Source organism: Rhinopithecus roxellana, chromosome 12, assembly GCF_007565055.1.
Source record: "Rhinopithecus roxellana isolate Shanxi Qingling chromosome 12, ASM756505v1, whole genome shotgun sequence".
Taxonomy (NCBI): domain Eukaryota; kingdom Metazoa; phylum Chordata; class Mammalia; order Primates; family Cercopithecidae; genus Rhinopithecus; species Rhinopithecus roxellana.
The window spans coordinates 100,842,499-100,855,146 of NC_044560.1; the positions used below are offsets into that span (position 1 = coordinate 100,842,499).

The 12,648-nt window shown below is 37.7% G+C and overlaps 1 protein-coding gene across 5 annotated transcripts in view; it reads right to left on the minus strand.

Moving 5' to 3' along the window:
- The window catches only part of DPY19L3 (dpy-19 like C-mannosyltransferase 3), an 80,674-nt gene that overhangs the window by 13,996 nt on the left and 54,030 nt on the right, over positions 1-12,648 (minus strand). For all 5 annotated transcript variants that reach the window (XM_010355779.2, XM_030912683.1, XM_030912684.1 and 2 more), the window contains 4 exons: positions 8,769-8,891; positions 8,276-8,387; positions 7,471-7,527; positions 3,446-3,528 (listed from right to left, as the gene is read on the minus strand). In XM_010355779.2, the coding sequence (XP_010354081.1) occupies positions 3,446-3,528; positions 7,471-7,527; positions 8,276-8,387; positions 8,769-8,891 (375 nt within the window). The remainder of the gene's footprint in view (positions 1-3,445; positions 3,529-7,470; positions 7,528-8,275; positions 8,388-8,768; positions 8,892-12,648) is intronic.

The following is a 12,648-nucleotide window of genomic DNA, read 5'->3' on the forward strand; positions in this document are numbered from 1 at the left end:
CCCTAAACACTCTTGGTTTCATTCTGAAACTTCAATCTCTACTCCTTTTAGGAGCTAAAGATAGGAAAGCATAAAACATTTTCTATTATTAAAATTAGAATTCTAAAAAAAAACTTTCCCACTGAACTCGCTAAGCCACTGAAGATCTTAAAATGGAGTAGAGAGTGAGAATCCGGGAGAGAAGAATGAGGGCAACTGTGCTGAGGCAAAGCCCAGCAGTTACTCCAGTGAGAGGCAGCTGCAGTGGCGTGCCACCTGCATCCACACACTTCACACGGTGCCCATACACAGCTGGTGCTCAATGAGCATCTGCTGAACTCTATTAACAAGTGCACAACTTCAGATGTGGAATAACTTTATAAATTAGTTAAGGCTTTAAGAGTCTTCACAGGAATCCAATCCCTTGGGTATGACCCTTCTCATTCTAAGTGTTCCCCTCAAGTAACGCCCTTTGTTTTCCCTTGAGGATATCTCTTCAGCCTCTGAAAAAGAAAGAACCAACTCCCACTGAGGCAACCACATCTTTCAATTTACCCTCAAAGCAGAGAAGCCCTCCAAGAATACTTGGAAAGCCTGAATCTCCGAGCTGAAGCCCTGTGCCAGGAGCACAATAGTGACACCTTGTGTGGGGTGTGGCTTTCCCCAGCAGCAAGGACACGGGGCAGGACACTTCCAGGTACGTGAGTGATGAAGAGGACGGATAAGCTTCTTTTCAACACTTCACATAAGGGGTGCTGTGTGCCAAAATGTAGGGTCACTTGAGGTGTCCCCAGGGTTTCTGCAGGCCACTATTTCTCTAGTTGTGATTCATCCCAAGGACAGCCATCCCTCCCATAATGGAGGTTGTGCCCCTGTCCGACAGATGCCGTGATGACTGCATGGGCAGAAGACAGACATTTGAGTGTGTCTGCTTCGACTGTCTGGGAACAGGGCAGACAGGAAGACAGGCAGCGGAGGACAGAGGCAGCCCTCAGGGACAGTGCTGGTTCTCTGTCAGGCATCTTGGGACTCTTTCAGACGCAGCCCATGCATCTGAAAGAGCCATTAGGCCGCAGCCTTTTCTCCAGAACAATTCATACTTGCTAATAACATGGATACTGTGTGACTAATCAAAGCAGTGAGGTGAAACTTGAAGGTCATATTTTATGTCTCAAAAACAGAAGAAATCAGGGCAGGTTAAAAGAATATTAAGGCAGTCACTTGCGTTTGGAATCCATGCCTTACAGGCCAGTGTGGATTTGAGTGTTGGTTTAAACAAACATATCTGATGTCTACATAGACCCTATTGTGGCATACATTCATCACCACTTACGCTTACTTTGCAAACATGCCAAGCAGCTGGTTTTATAAAAATATTATTTAGATTTGAAGAATTTTAGGGGAAAAAGCCGAGACTAGATCACAATAGAACAAATTTTTTGGAACAATGCAAATCCTTCAGTTGCTGAGAAAAAAAAAAAAAGCCAAAAGAGTATGTCTACTACAAAGGCACTACAGGGAGAGGAGCTGTTAGCAAAAGGAGGGACTGAAGAGTGAACATCACCTCCCAAACAAGGGAAATAGGACACTTGTATTCTCTTCTTTACACCTGGAATCATCTCTCATCCACAATTTTTCACGGTCAGAAATGTTACTTTAATTTTTTGTGGGGAAAAATATAAAAATAAAGGCACTACAAATAAATATATCTAGTCTGACACTGCCAAAGATAACCTGGGGCTCTGCTAGAATACATTTTTAATGACTTTGTAATTAATTCCTGAAAGACTGGGGTGTTTATGGTGCTAATCTAAGGAGATCTGGAAGACCCACTACCTTCAGGTTGCTACCAGAAAGCAGGGGTCCTCCAGCATTAATTTCAACAGTATAGTCCTGAAAATAGAAAATATCAGCCTCAACTTCAGATGTACGTCATAAATTTCCAGCCGACTATAGTTAAATTAGCTTTCCTTTACATGAATAACTCTCTTTTCCTGTACATAATAAATACTGAAGGAATTATTTACTCTGTAATTGTCTGGCATGATTTAAAATTAAATAAATAAAGACAAAGCATGGCTTACTGCTCTCAGCACTAGAAATATGTGAAAAATTATATTGACTGAATCTAGTCACACCCAGCCCGATATTAGGACCAAAGCCATGTGTATGTTTTAGACATAAATCTCTATGAGATCCATGCGTTGCCCTAGAAGGCCTCAGCTATCAAGCATCTCTGCAGACACTCAGGGCTGATGTGTACTGGTGAGTAAGCCTTAGCCATGGGCAGGTGCTGAAATAGTCGCTAACATCCCAAGTGATGCAGACAATCCAGCCAATGTTTTCAGAAGGTACCACATGTGATGCGCAGCCTCTATTTACGTGTGAATAATTACACTGCTGCTTTCTGGTTAAAAGTAGGGAAATACAGTGTTCCAGGGCATAGGAATGGTGCTCTAGGTAGAAAAGTTTATTTTTGCTGGTGCGAGGCAGGTTTTGTTAATAAAGCTTTGAAATACACAAATTTCATTCAGATGCTGAATGCTGAGGCAAAACAAAGTGCCGGAAGAAATAAGAGCCAACAGGACACTAAAGCATTATATTCAAGACAGAAGGTCCCAGGTTTTGTATCTAAAACTTTCTCTGGTCCTAAGCTCTAATATGATGAGTTAACATAAAATCTGCACTGAGCTGGCATGAGCCTCTACTTAACTGGAGTTTACAGTATAATTTAAAAATAATTAACGAGGGAAGAATATTTCCTTTCCTTTTTTTTTTTTTTGAGAGAGTGTCTTGCTCTGTCGCCCAGGATGAAGTGTGGTAGCGCGATCTCGGCTCACTGCAAACTCTACCTCCCGAGTTCAAGTGATTTTCCTCCCTCAGCCTCCTGAGTAGCTAGGACTATAGGCGCCTGCCTGGCTAATTTTTGTATTTTTGGTAGAGACAGACGGGGTTTCATCACGTTGGCCAGGCTAGTCTTGAACTACTGACCTCGGGTGATAAGCCCACCTCAGCCCCTCAAAGTGCTGGTATTACAGGCGTGAGCCATTGTGCCTGGCCAGAAAGAATACTTTCAAGTGTCACCATTAGTAGAAAATCAGAATGGTATTAAAATGAAAATAATAAAGATAAAATTGACAGAGACATAAAGTTTTAAGTTTCAACAGATACTATAAATAAACTTTTATTGTCATTTCTGTCAGTGGTTTGAAATGTCTTTATTGAAGTTGTTTTCCTCTCCAAATGAGTATTTTCCCTTTCTTCATGAGATACAGTTGGAGAGAATATTTCTTGAATAGAAAGACGTTATTTTCAAATATGGAGTTTTAAAGAAAAATTTAGTAAGGACGATTGTTTCTTCATAATTAGATTCAGAAACAAACAAAACCCCCCCAAAACCAAATGTGGTCTATAGTGACTCTTAAAAGGCACTTACAATTTTAAAAGTTAAAAAAAATCCTCTTACTTAATCCAGTTCATCAGCTCCACTGTATCTGGATCATAGAATTCTCTCAACTCGGAGAGTTCATCCATCATTCCTGGCCAGAACTGAAATTAAAAACAAAACAAAAACAAAATCCACCCCTATACCCACAACTATCACTAAGATTAAATGAAAAAAAGATAAACTGCATATAATGTGTGAACTAAATAAACATGGCAACTGGAATATACAACTATTTCACTTCTGCAGCAACCCTCCTAATACAAGGGAACTGGCGTCTGGGAAGTGTCTGAAATTATCTTCAGCTGAAGCTAATCAGGATGAGAGGTATCACCAACTTTAAAAAATGAGCCTTTTAGCTCGTTCCAATAAAAATGCTATTGTATGTGATGTGAATACCTGACAAAACATTATCTTGACATGACAAAAATGCCAACCATGAGAAAGCTCAGAGTCCGTTAGGAATATGTAATTAACTAATACCACGCAATTTACCCCTAAAAGTAGAATGTATCCTGTAGAAGACAGAGCCGTCTTATGGCTGCAAAAATGTTTTAGAATACGGCGTTGTTTTATCCTCACAATAACCCATGACATGGATGACGCAACAGGCAGCATCACCCACTGGGATTTATTTTTCATTTAGAAGTGTGGAAACTGCGGCTCAGAGAGGTATCTGACTTGACCAACTCACAAGTGGCAGAGCTACAACCTGGACCCTGGCTCCAAATCCAGCCCCCTTTTCATTTCATAATAGCATGATTGCATTTTTGTACTAGAAATCTGGTCAAATGGTTTGACATATATTAATATAATTGCTGGTACAATGAGAGAGAAGAATCTTTAAATGTAGGGCTCTCCAGGAAAATCTGGTACATCTGGTTGTATTTATACCACTTGGTGCCTCCTGGTCAACTTGAGTTACTTAAGATTTTGTAAATAAAATATAAAAACTACTCTCTGAATAACCCACTTATCTAATACCTTAAGTCCATTTAATTCAACAATTAACTAAATCTTAATTGTTTTTATCAAATGACAGTTGACTAAAAAGACTTGATCATATCTATGTACATCCTAAGGTTAAAGGCAGAATTCATTTCACATATTAGCACAGAACACCAGTGACAACGTATGTATGCTCCACTGACATAGAAAATAGAATACTTTTATTTAAGAACCACTAGTAGAATTAAAGCAGCACCTGATTGATCTCTGGCTGTGTTTGAGACCTATCACTTTTTTTTTGGTCATCTCATCTTTGGCCATTTTTACTGCTCATTCAAATCTTGTCTCCTGGGTGGGTGAATCAGGAAAATTGCTAGTGATGGGAAATCAGGTGTCAGGACTTCTGGTTCTAGTTTTTGGAAGAGATGTAGTAAAAATTACTGATTAAATGATACCTTTGTAATATTTCAATGATCTATTTTTCCTCATTAATTTGATAACCAATAGAATACCAACTTTTTAATGAAATGCTCTAATTCTTACAGCATAAACATATTTGAAATCTGTGAACTCAATGACTATTAGGTATTTTTCTAGTTTGAAAGTTACTAATTCTGAAAACGTTAAAAGCTAGTGAGAATTTTGTGGCAAACTCCTTTAACCATATGAAAGTGCTGAATTAACTAACTGCTGTTTTTACCAATCAACAGTAGGGATTTCAGCAATCCAAATAAGTTAATCAAGACCAACGTACTAATTTTACTAAAGTCTTGACTTCAGAGTGGAGGTTAGTACATGCTTTTATCCTTTTAATAGGCTTATCCTAAAGAGAGATACAGTAAAATTGGTAGTATAAACAAGAAATTTTGAAACCCTAATTAACAATTGCAATGTAAAACTGAAATCAGGCTTTGAAACATGAATTCACGTTACTTACAGGTAAGTCTGTAAGAGTTGGAATAGTTGGAAAACAGATTCAGTTTCAGGGTAACCCCTCATACCTGTAACATCTTTATTTTCTCTGTGATTTTATATACGTTTTGTGGAGATGAAGTATCTGAACTATTTTACACAGTGAAAGCTGAATGCATTAGGATTTCTCCTGAAGTCCTGTATCAAAGGCTAGGCCAACAGTCTTTTGGAGGATTCCTTAGGATACTAACTCTCTCAATTCAGGGAAAACCTGCAAGGATTTCCTGGAGATGATGGCTTCTTTAGCCGTCCCTGTTCTTCTATAGCAGTGGTTTTCAAGAGGAGTGAGGGGAGAGATTGTGCCCCCAGCCCTAGTCCCAGGGTGTTTGGCAATGTCTGGTGACATTTTTGGTTGTTGCAGCCAGGGGAGAGGTGCTTCAATGAGTGGGCTGAGGGTGAAGGTGCTGCAGAGCAGCCTACAGCACAAAGGACCGCCCCTGCCCCAGGCGGCAAAGAATTCTCTGGCCCAAGTGTCAATGTGCCACTGCTGAGAAACCCTGTAAACGCTACAGCAGGGGGGTTCTTAAACTTGGGGGCTGGTTAAGTGCATATTTCTATACTGGATTCCCACGCTTCTGACTCGGTAGGTCTGGAGTGGGACCCAAACACATGCATGTTTACAGGATCCCAAGAGATGCTGATGCTGTTTATCTGAGGACCACGCTTCAAGAGTCAGTGCTCCCTAGGACAGTTTACTTCTTATACAATGTCCTTCTTCAATTTTATTACAAACAAACAACCTCAGTCCTCAAACAGCAAAAAAAAAAAAAAAAAAAAATCTGTAAAATTTCAATAGATAGCTGAGACATAAAAGAACTGAACCTACATGCACACGGGCAGTGTGAAAGATGGTTATTGTCTGGTACAGCTTCAGTGGTGAGAAAAACATTCATGGGCTTTATCTTTTCTGTGAGGAGTGTGCTTTAATCCTCAGCATCATTGTGTAAAGAAAGGTAAACTGACTGGACTCCTCAGTAACATATACCGTTTAATCCTTAATTGTTGGTGTCTAGATGTTTTTAATGAGTTTCAGTTATTTACATTAGAGCAATAAAATTCCCAGAGGTGGGGAGGCATAAATCTATTTGTGTGTTTTTTAATATCTAGGAGTTAGCACAGAGTTTTGCTAATGGTAAATGTTTGATAGGCTCATGACAGAACACATTTTTTGAAATACTTACAATACAGTATTTAGCAATATTTTCTTTAGCCTGAAACCTTTGGTTCACAAAATCCTACATGAAAATATAAGCAAATAAACCCCAAAGCTGCGCTGCTCTAGCTGATCCTCTCTGTGGGAGGCCCCATCAACCCTGCTTTTAGCCACCCTCCCGAATCAGAGAACAACTCTACACGGTAGAGTCTGAAATCCGTCATTCCAACTCAAAGTAAAACTTAAAAGGAAAAAAAATCTAAACTTAGTATGTTAAGTTTTTTAAAAAGAGAGGTCAGAAGCTCAATTGGATAAAATAGTCTGTGCTATCTGCCCTGGTGATGATTCAAGACTGTCAGTGTCAAAGATGTGACAAAAAGCCACAGTCAACCTGACCAATGATCACTGTCTCTGATAATATCTGAATTAAAGGGCAGTTCATGCTGTTTCAGAAACTAGTCAAATGAGAATATGAAAAATTCAAATACTTCCTATTGATACTGAAGAACAGATTTAAAAAAGCCTAGCCTTAGACACTATTTATTTATGTGTCTAATTCTCTTATGAAGATAAGCATCTAACAAAATATGGAGCTTAAAGTAAGATACATTTAAAAATCTCTTAGTCTATATAAATCAGGTAATGGGAAAATAATTTTTCTACTTTCATTTCAAAATAGCCTGAAAACACTTTATTTTCAGAATTTGCATCAGCTGAATATTAATAGTCTAAACCAAAATTAATTAGAATTATTAAATGCTATAGTAGTTTTTGCTATCATGTTTTCACTTGTTAAAACTATTTGGGAAAAAGATCCGTTTTCCAATCAATGTCACCTGCAGTAGGAAGCTAAGGTGGTATTTATAACCTCCACAAACCACTCTATTTGCCAAATAATACAAAAAATACACTGAATCAAAGCAATTATTTTGCTAAATAAATGAATGACAAGAATGAGGAAAATCAGTCTTACCTTATAGCACAGATACAGCAGTATTAATATCGGTACTGAATATCGCATTATACATATCTATATAAGAAAGACATTATTTAGATTACAAGTATTTTGAACCTTTTCTTTTTTGAGAGACAGGATTGTGCTATGTTGCCTAGCCTGGCCTGGAATTCTTGGGCTCAAGTGATCTTCCTGTTTCAGCCTCCTGAGCAGCTAGGATTATAGGAGTGAGCCACTATGCCCAGCTTTTTAAAACACTTTTGACTTACAGTTTTGCTTTGTAAATATATGACTTAAAAAAATACCAGAAATATAATTTAATGGAACACAAGTCTCCAATATGCAAAATAACTGAGTCGATATGAGGATTCTAATCATTTGTAAGTTATCTGCAGCTTCTACCATATTGCCACCTAGTGAATGTACGGAGTAGAACAATTCAAAACTGCATTTATAGGCTATTGAAAAATGGTCATACATGTATTAATAATTACTTTATGAAAATACATTGTAATAATAACAGTTATAATTCTGGACAAGGGGAGTATTGGTAATTTTAATTCCCCTTTTGTGCTTTTTTTGTATTTCCAAATTCTGTATAATGAATATATTTAACTTATAGTCTGAGAAAAAAGAAGTAATTTTTAAAAATAAAATTATTTTAAAATATTCCCTATAAAATCTTAATATATCAATTATGTATTTTTAGCTTCAATTTCAGTATCCATTTTATCTCACTGCTACTGAAAAACAAACAAAAAAAAGTGGTATGAAAGAAATACTACAAGTCACAAAAGGAGATGGAAAAAGGGATGACACTGACCCTCTTTGGGTTATAAAGATGGACTGACTTCAGAAGTAACTCCCATATTTCGGGGCTACATAGGCCGAATGATGCGAACACGCACATGTGTGACGTCCAGAGGTACTTCATTCTGCAAGAACACATACAGGCGCAAGTCAGGAAGTACTAGTTGTAATATAAACCTGGATCCTGAGATACCTATAAAGGCAGCTTTACAGTCTATGACGGCAAAATCTTACTTAAAACTATGCAGATGCCATTTGCCGAAGGGTTCGTTGTTTAACTCCACTGCCTTTTGAGGACTATGTTTTGAGTAAAATGTAGAGGCATGTTTGTAATTAATTGTAAAAACTGATGATGAATATTTTATACTGAGAGAAGATAGTATATAAGGATGATTTTATGGGAACCATGATTATTAATGAAGATGACTGTCACTTTCCACATTATATTGCTAAGTAACATCAAGAGTGGTCAAATTAAAAAGTAAACAAACAGGTAAGAAAAATACCTCATTGTACTCAATGCCAAGAATCCAAACAGAATGGTATGTATTAAGTTGTAGGCAGTTTCTGGTTTCAGGTTAACTGTGCCTTTTTCCGTTTTACCCACGGATTGTTGATTTGTAGAATCACTGAGTAAAACAGCAACATACAAAATTTGAGCTGGAAACATAATTTTAGTTAGATCTTTTTAAAAGAAGAAGATACAAGAAATGTATGCCTTTATATATTCAGAAATGGATTATTTCCATAACATGAAATGAATTTGCATTGATCAATTTTGAATTTATGAGGCTAAAAGTGTAATATAAATGCATTAATAATGAGAAAAACTGAAATTTCACAGCAGCTTTGAAGTAAAAATTTAAAGTGCTTCAATTCTTTAAAAAAAAGAGAATGCAAAAAAAAACCCCAAATTTTTTTGGAATCTCTGAAACTGAAAGAGAGCTTTAAAAGATGTTTCACCAGTTATGAGTATTTTTCAAATTTTTACAAATAAAAGCAAAAAACACATCCATTAACTTGGAATTCAGTTTATGAACCCTCAAAAATCACATTTTTAACCTACCAATACCTCCTGATATCCAAAAGATGACTTTTATCAAACACAGCTACATTAAAATTATTACGCCCAATAAAAGTAACATTAATTCCTTAACATCATCTACTACCCAGTTCATGTTCTATTTTTCCTGTTTGCATCAACTGCTTTTTTCAGGTTTCTCTGAATCAAGAACTAAGAACTGCACATTGCATTTCACTAACACATCTCTTTAAATATCTTTTGATCTATAAAAGTATCTCCTTTTTTTAAAAAGCAGGCCATTTGTTTGGGGAAGAACACGGAACATACGTCCTGACGCTGTTCCCGTCTCCCAGGTGTGGCTCACAGGGGTGGTTATACACTTCATGCTTCTTGTAAACTCGTAATTAGATCTAGAGGTTTATTAGACACAAGTTCAGTGTTTTGGCAAGAACACTTCACGGGGTTATGATGCACAGTAGTCCCCTCTCATCTGTGGATTCACTTTCAGTGGTTTGTTACTGAGGAAACTGTTGTCCGAAAATATTCAACGGAAAATTCCAGAAATAAACTATTCATAGTGCTGAATTACACGTTATTCTATGTTGCATGATGAAATCTCTCCATCCTTGTCTGTCCCACCTGAGACATAGATTATCATCCCTTGCTCCTGTGTTTCCACGCTGTATACTCTACCCACCCACCCGAGACAGACAAGCAGATACATTCAGCTACTAAACTACTAATAAAGTAAGATACATTTAAATGTCCCTGTATTGTTTGTGTTCAAGCAGCCCTTATTTTACTTAATTAAGACCCCAAAGTACAAGAGAAGTGATGCTGGCATGTTGCTATTGATTGTTGTATTTTATGATTATTGTTAATCCCTTACCATGGTTAATTTATAAATGAAACTTTATTACAGGGATGTATGTATGGGAAAAAAACATAGTATAGAGAGGGTCTGAAACTATCCAAGGTTTCAGGCATCCACTGAGGGACTTGAAACATATTCCCACAGAAAGTGGGACAGCTCTACTCCACATTGCATTACACTGGGAAGCACACATTGCCTGGCTGTCTCCACTTCAGTGATGTTAAGACTGATCAGTGTTTAGATGTTGCACAATTTGTTGTCGAGGGAAAAAGAAAACAACAGTAAAGGATACTAGTTAAAGATGAAACTTTCATGAAGGTCTACTGATCACTTCATACATACCCAATAGAACTGGGCACCTGTGATGCTTCTCTATGTAACTAAAGACCTGACCTTTTTTATTTCCCAGAAATCCTTTTATCCCTACCCATAGATACATAGGAAAATTAAAAGGATATTCTAAGGCTGTTCTCACCACTGGTAATTCACTACTGGAATCTTAAAGGAAATATTACAACCCAAACACTGGTTTCTCTATTGGTACAAAAAGGATACTCCAAACAAGGAGAATATCCATAAACAGGGCAAGGTGTGAAAAGTAAATAAAAATAAAACAGACAAGGAGAGTATCTGCTCTTATCCTCTCTAGATACCTAAGAGAAGTCCTCAGCACCTCCCCAATAACCCAGCCAAACTGGAAATCTCTGATTAATTCCATGAACACAGAACACTGTGCCCCTTTCAGATGTACCCCTCACACTAATGCAGACGTGTTGCATAAAAGTTACAGTATCCGGCAGGGTGCAGTGGCTCATGCCTGTCACCTCAACACTTTGGGAGGCTGAGGCAGGCAGATCACTTGAGGTCAGGAGTTCAACACCAGCCTGGCTAACATGGTGAAACCCCGTTTCTATTAAAAATGCAAAAATTAGCTAGAGGTGGTTGTGCGTGCCTATAATTCCAGCTACTTAGGAGGCTGAGGCAGGAGAATTGCCTGAACCCAGAAGGCAGAGGTTGCAGTGAGCTGAGATTGCACCACTGCACTCCAGCCCAGGCAAGAGTGAAAGCATCTCAAAAACAAAACAAAACAAAGCAAGTCATAGTATCATCCTTCCTAGTACTAAAAAGGTAGCAATACTTTAAAAACTTGGCACTGACAAAAGGCCCTTATTTAAAAGTTAATTCACATTTGGACATAGTCACGTGCCACATAACAACATTTTGGCCAACAACAGATGACACTTACCACAGTGGACTCGTAAGATGATAATGGAGCTGAAAAATTCCTATTGCCTAGTGACGACATAGCCATCATAATGTCATAGCACAGTCACTTTGTTTCTTAAATAGATTTACTGTAGCCTAAGTGCACAGTGTTTATAAAATCTACAATAGTGTATGGTAACATCCTAGGCCTTCGCATTCACTCACAGGCTCACACAGAGAAACTTCCAGTCCTGCAAGCTCCATTTATGATAGCTGCCCTATATAGGTATATAATTTTTAATCTTTTATATAGTATTTTTTTAAATAGAGATAGGGTCTCCCTCTATTACCCAGGCTAGAGTGCAATGGTGCAATTATAGTTCACTGAAACCTCAAATGCCTGGGCTGAAGTGATCCTCCCGCCTCAGCCTCCTGACTTGTTAACACTACAGTTTGCACACATCATGCCTGGCTAATTTTTCTTTTCTTTTCTTTTTTTTTTGTAGAGATGGGGTCTTGCTATGTTGCCCAGGCTGGTCTAGAACTCCTGGCCTTAAGCAATCCTTCTCAGTCTCCCAAAGCACTGGGATTATAGGCGTGAGCCACCATACCTGGCCTTTGTATTTTTACTATACCTGTTCTATGTTTAGATACATTTAGTTACACAAATACTTACCATTGTGTTACAATTGCCTACAGTATTTAACATAGTAACTTGCTGTCCAGGTTTGTAGCCTAGATGCAGTAGGTTATAACATATAGCCTAGGTGTATAGTAGGCCATACTATCTATGTTTGTGTAAGTACACTCTATGATATTCGCACAATGATAAAATCACCTAATATGCATTTCTCAGAACATATCCCCCTTGTTAAGTGACACATGACTGTACTACGATTCTTTAATTACTTTAATGTAGTGCTTTTCCTCTAATAAAATCCTAATATCCCTATCTGGTAGATGAAGATGCTCTAAAATCTTTTATCTATGATCATATACCAAATCAGCCTCCAGAGATGGCTCATAGATTCACACAGGGCATGGCAGATATTTTCACAAAGATACTGCAGGCCCACTGAACTTCCTGCTTTGTATGCAGTCTAGAGTCCTGTCGACACTTGGTATGTCTGGAATAATATTAAATCACACTGTCCAGAATAATTTCCATCTATTTTCACAGGGCTAAATTTTATCTTGGGTTAGGTATAAAAAAGAACACTTCTGAAAGATAGTAAAATAGTTTACGGTCAATGAAATATTTTCATGGTTCAATGTTGCTTCA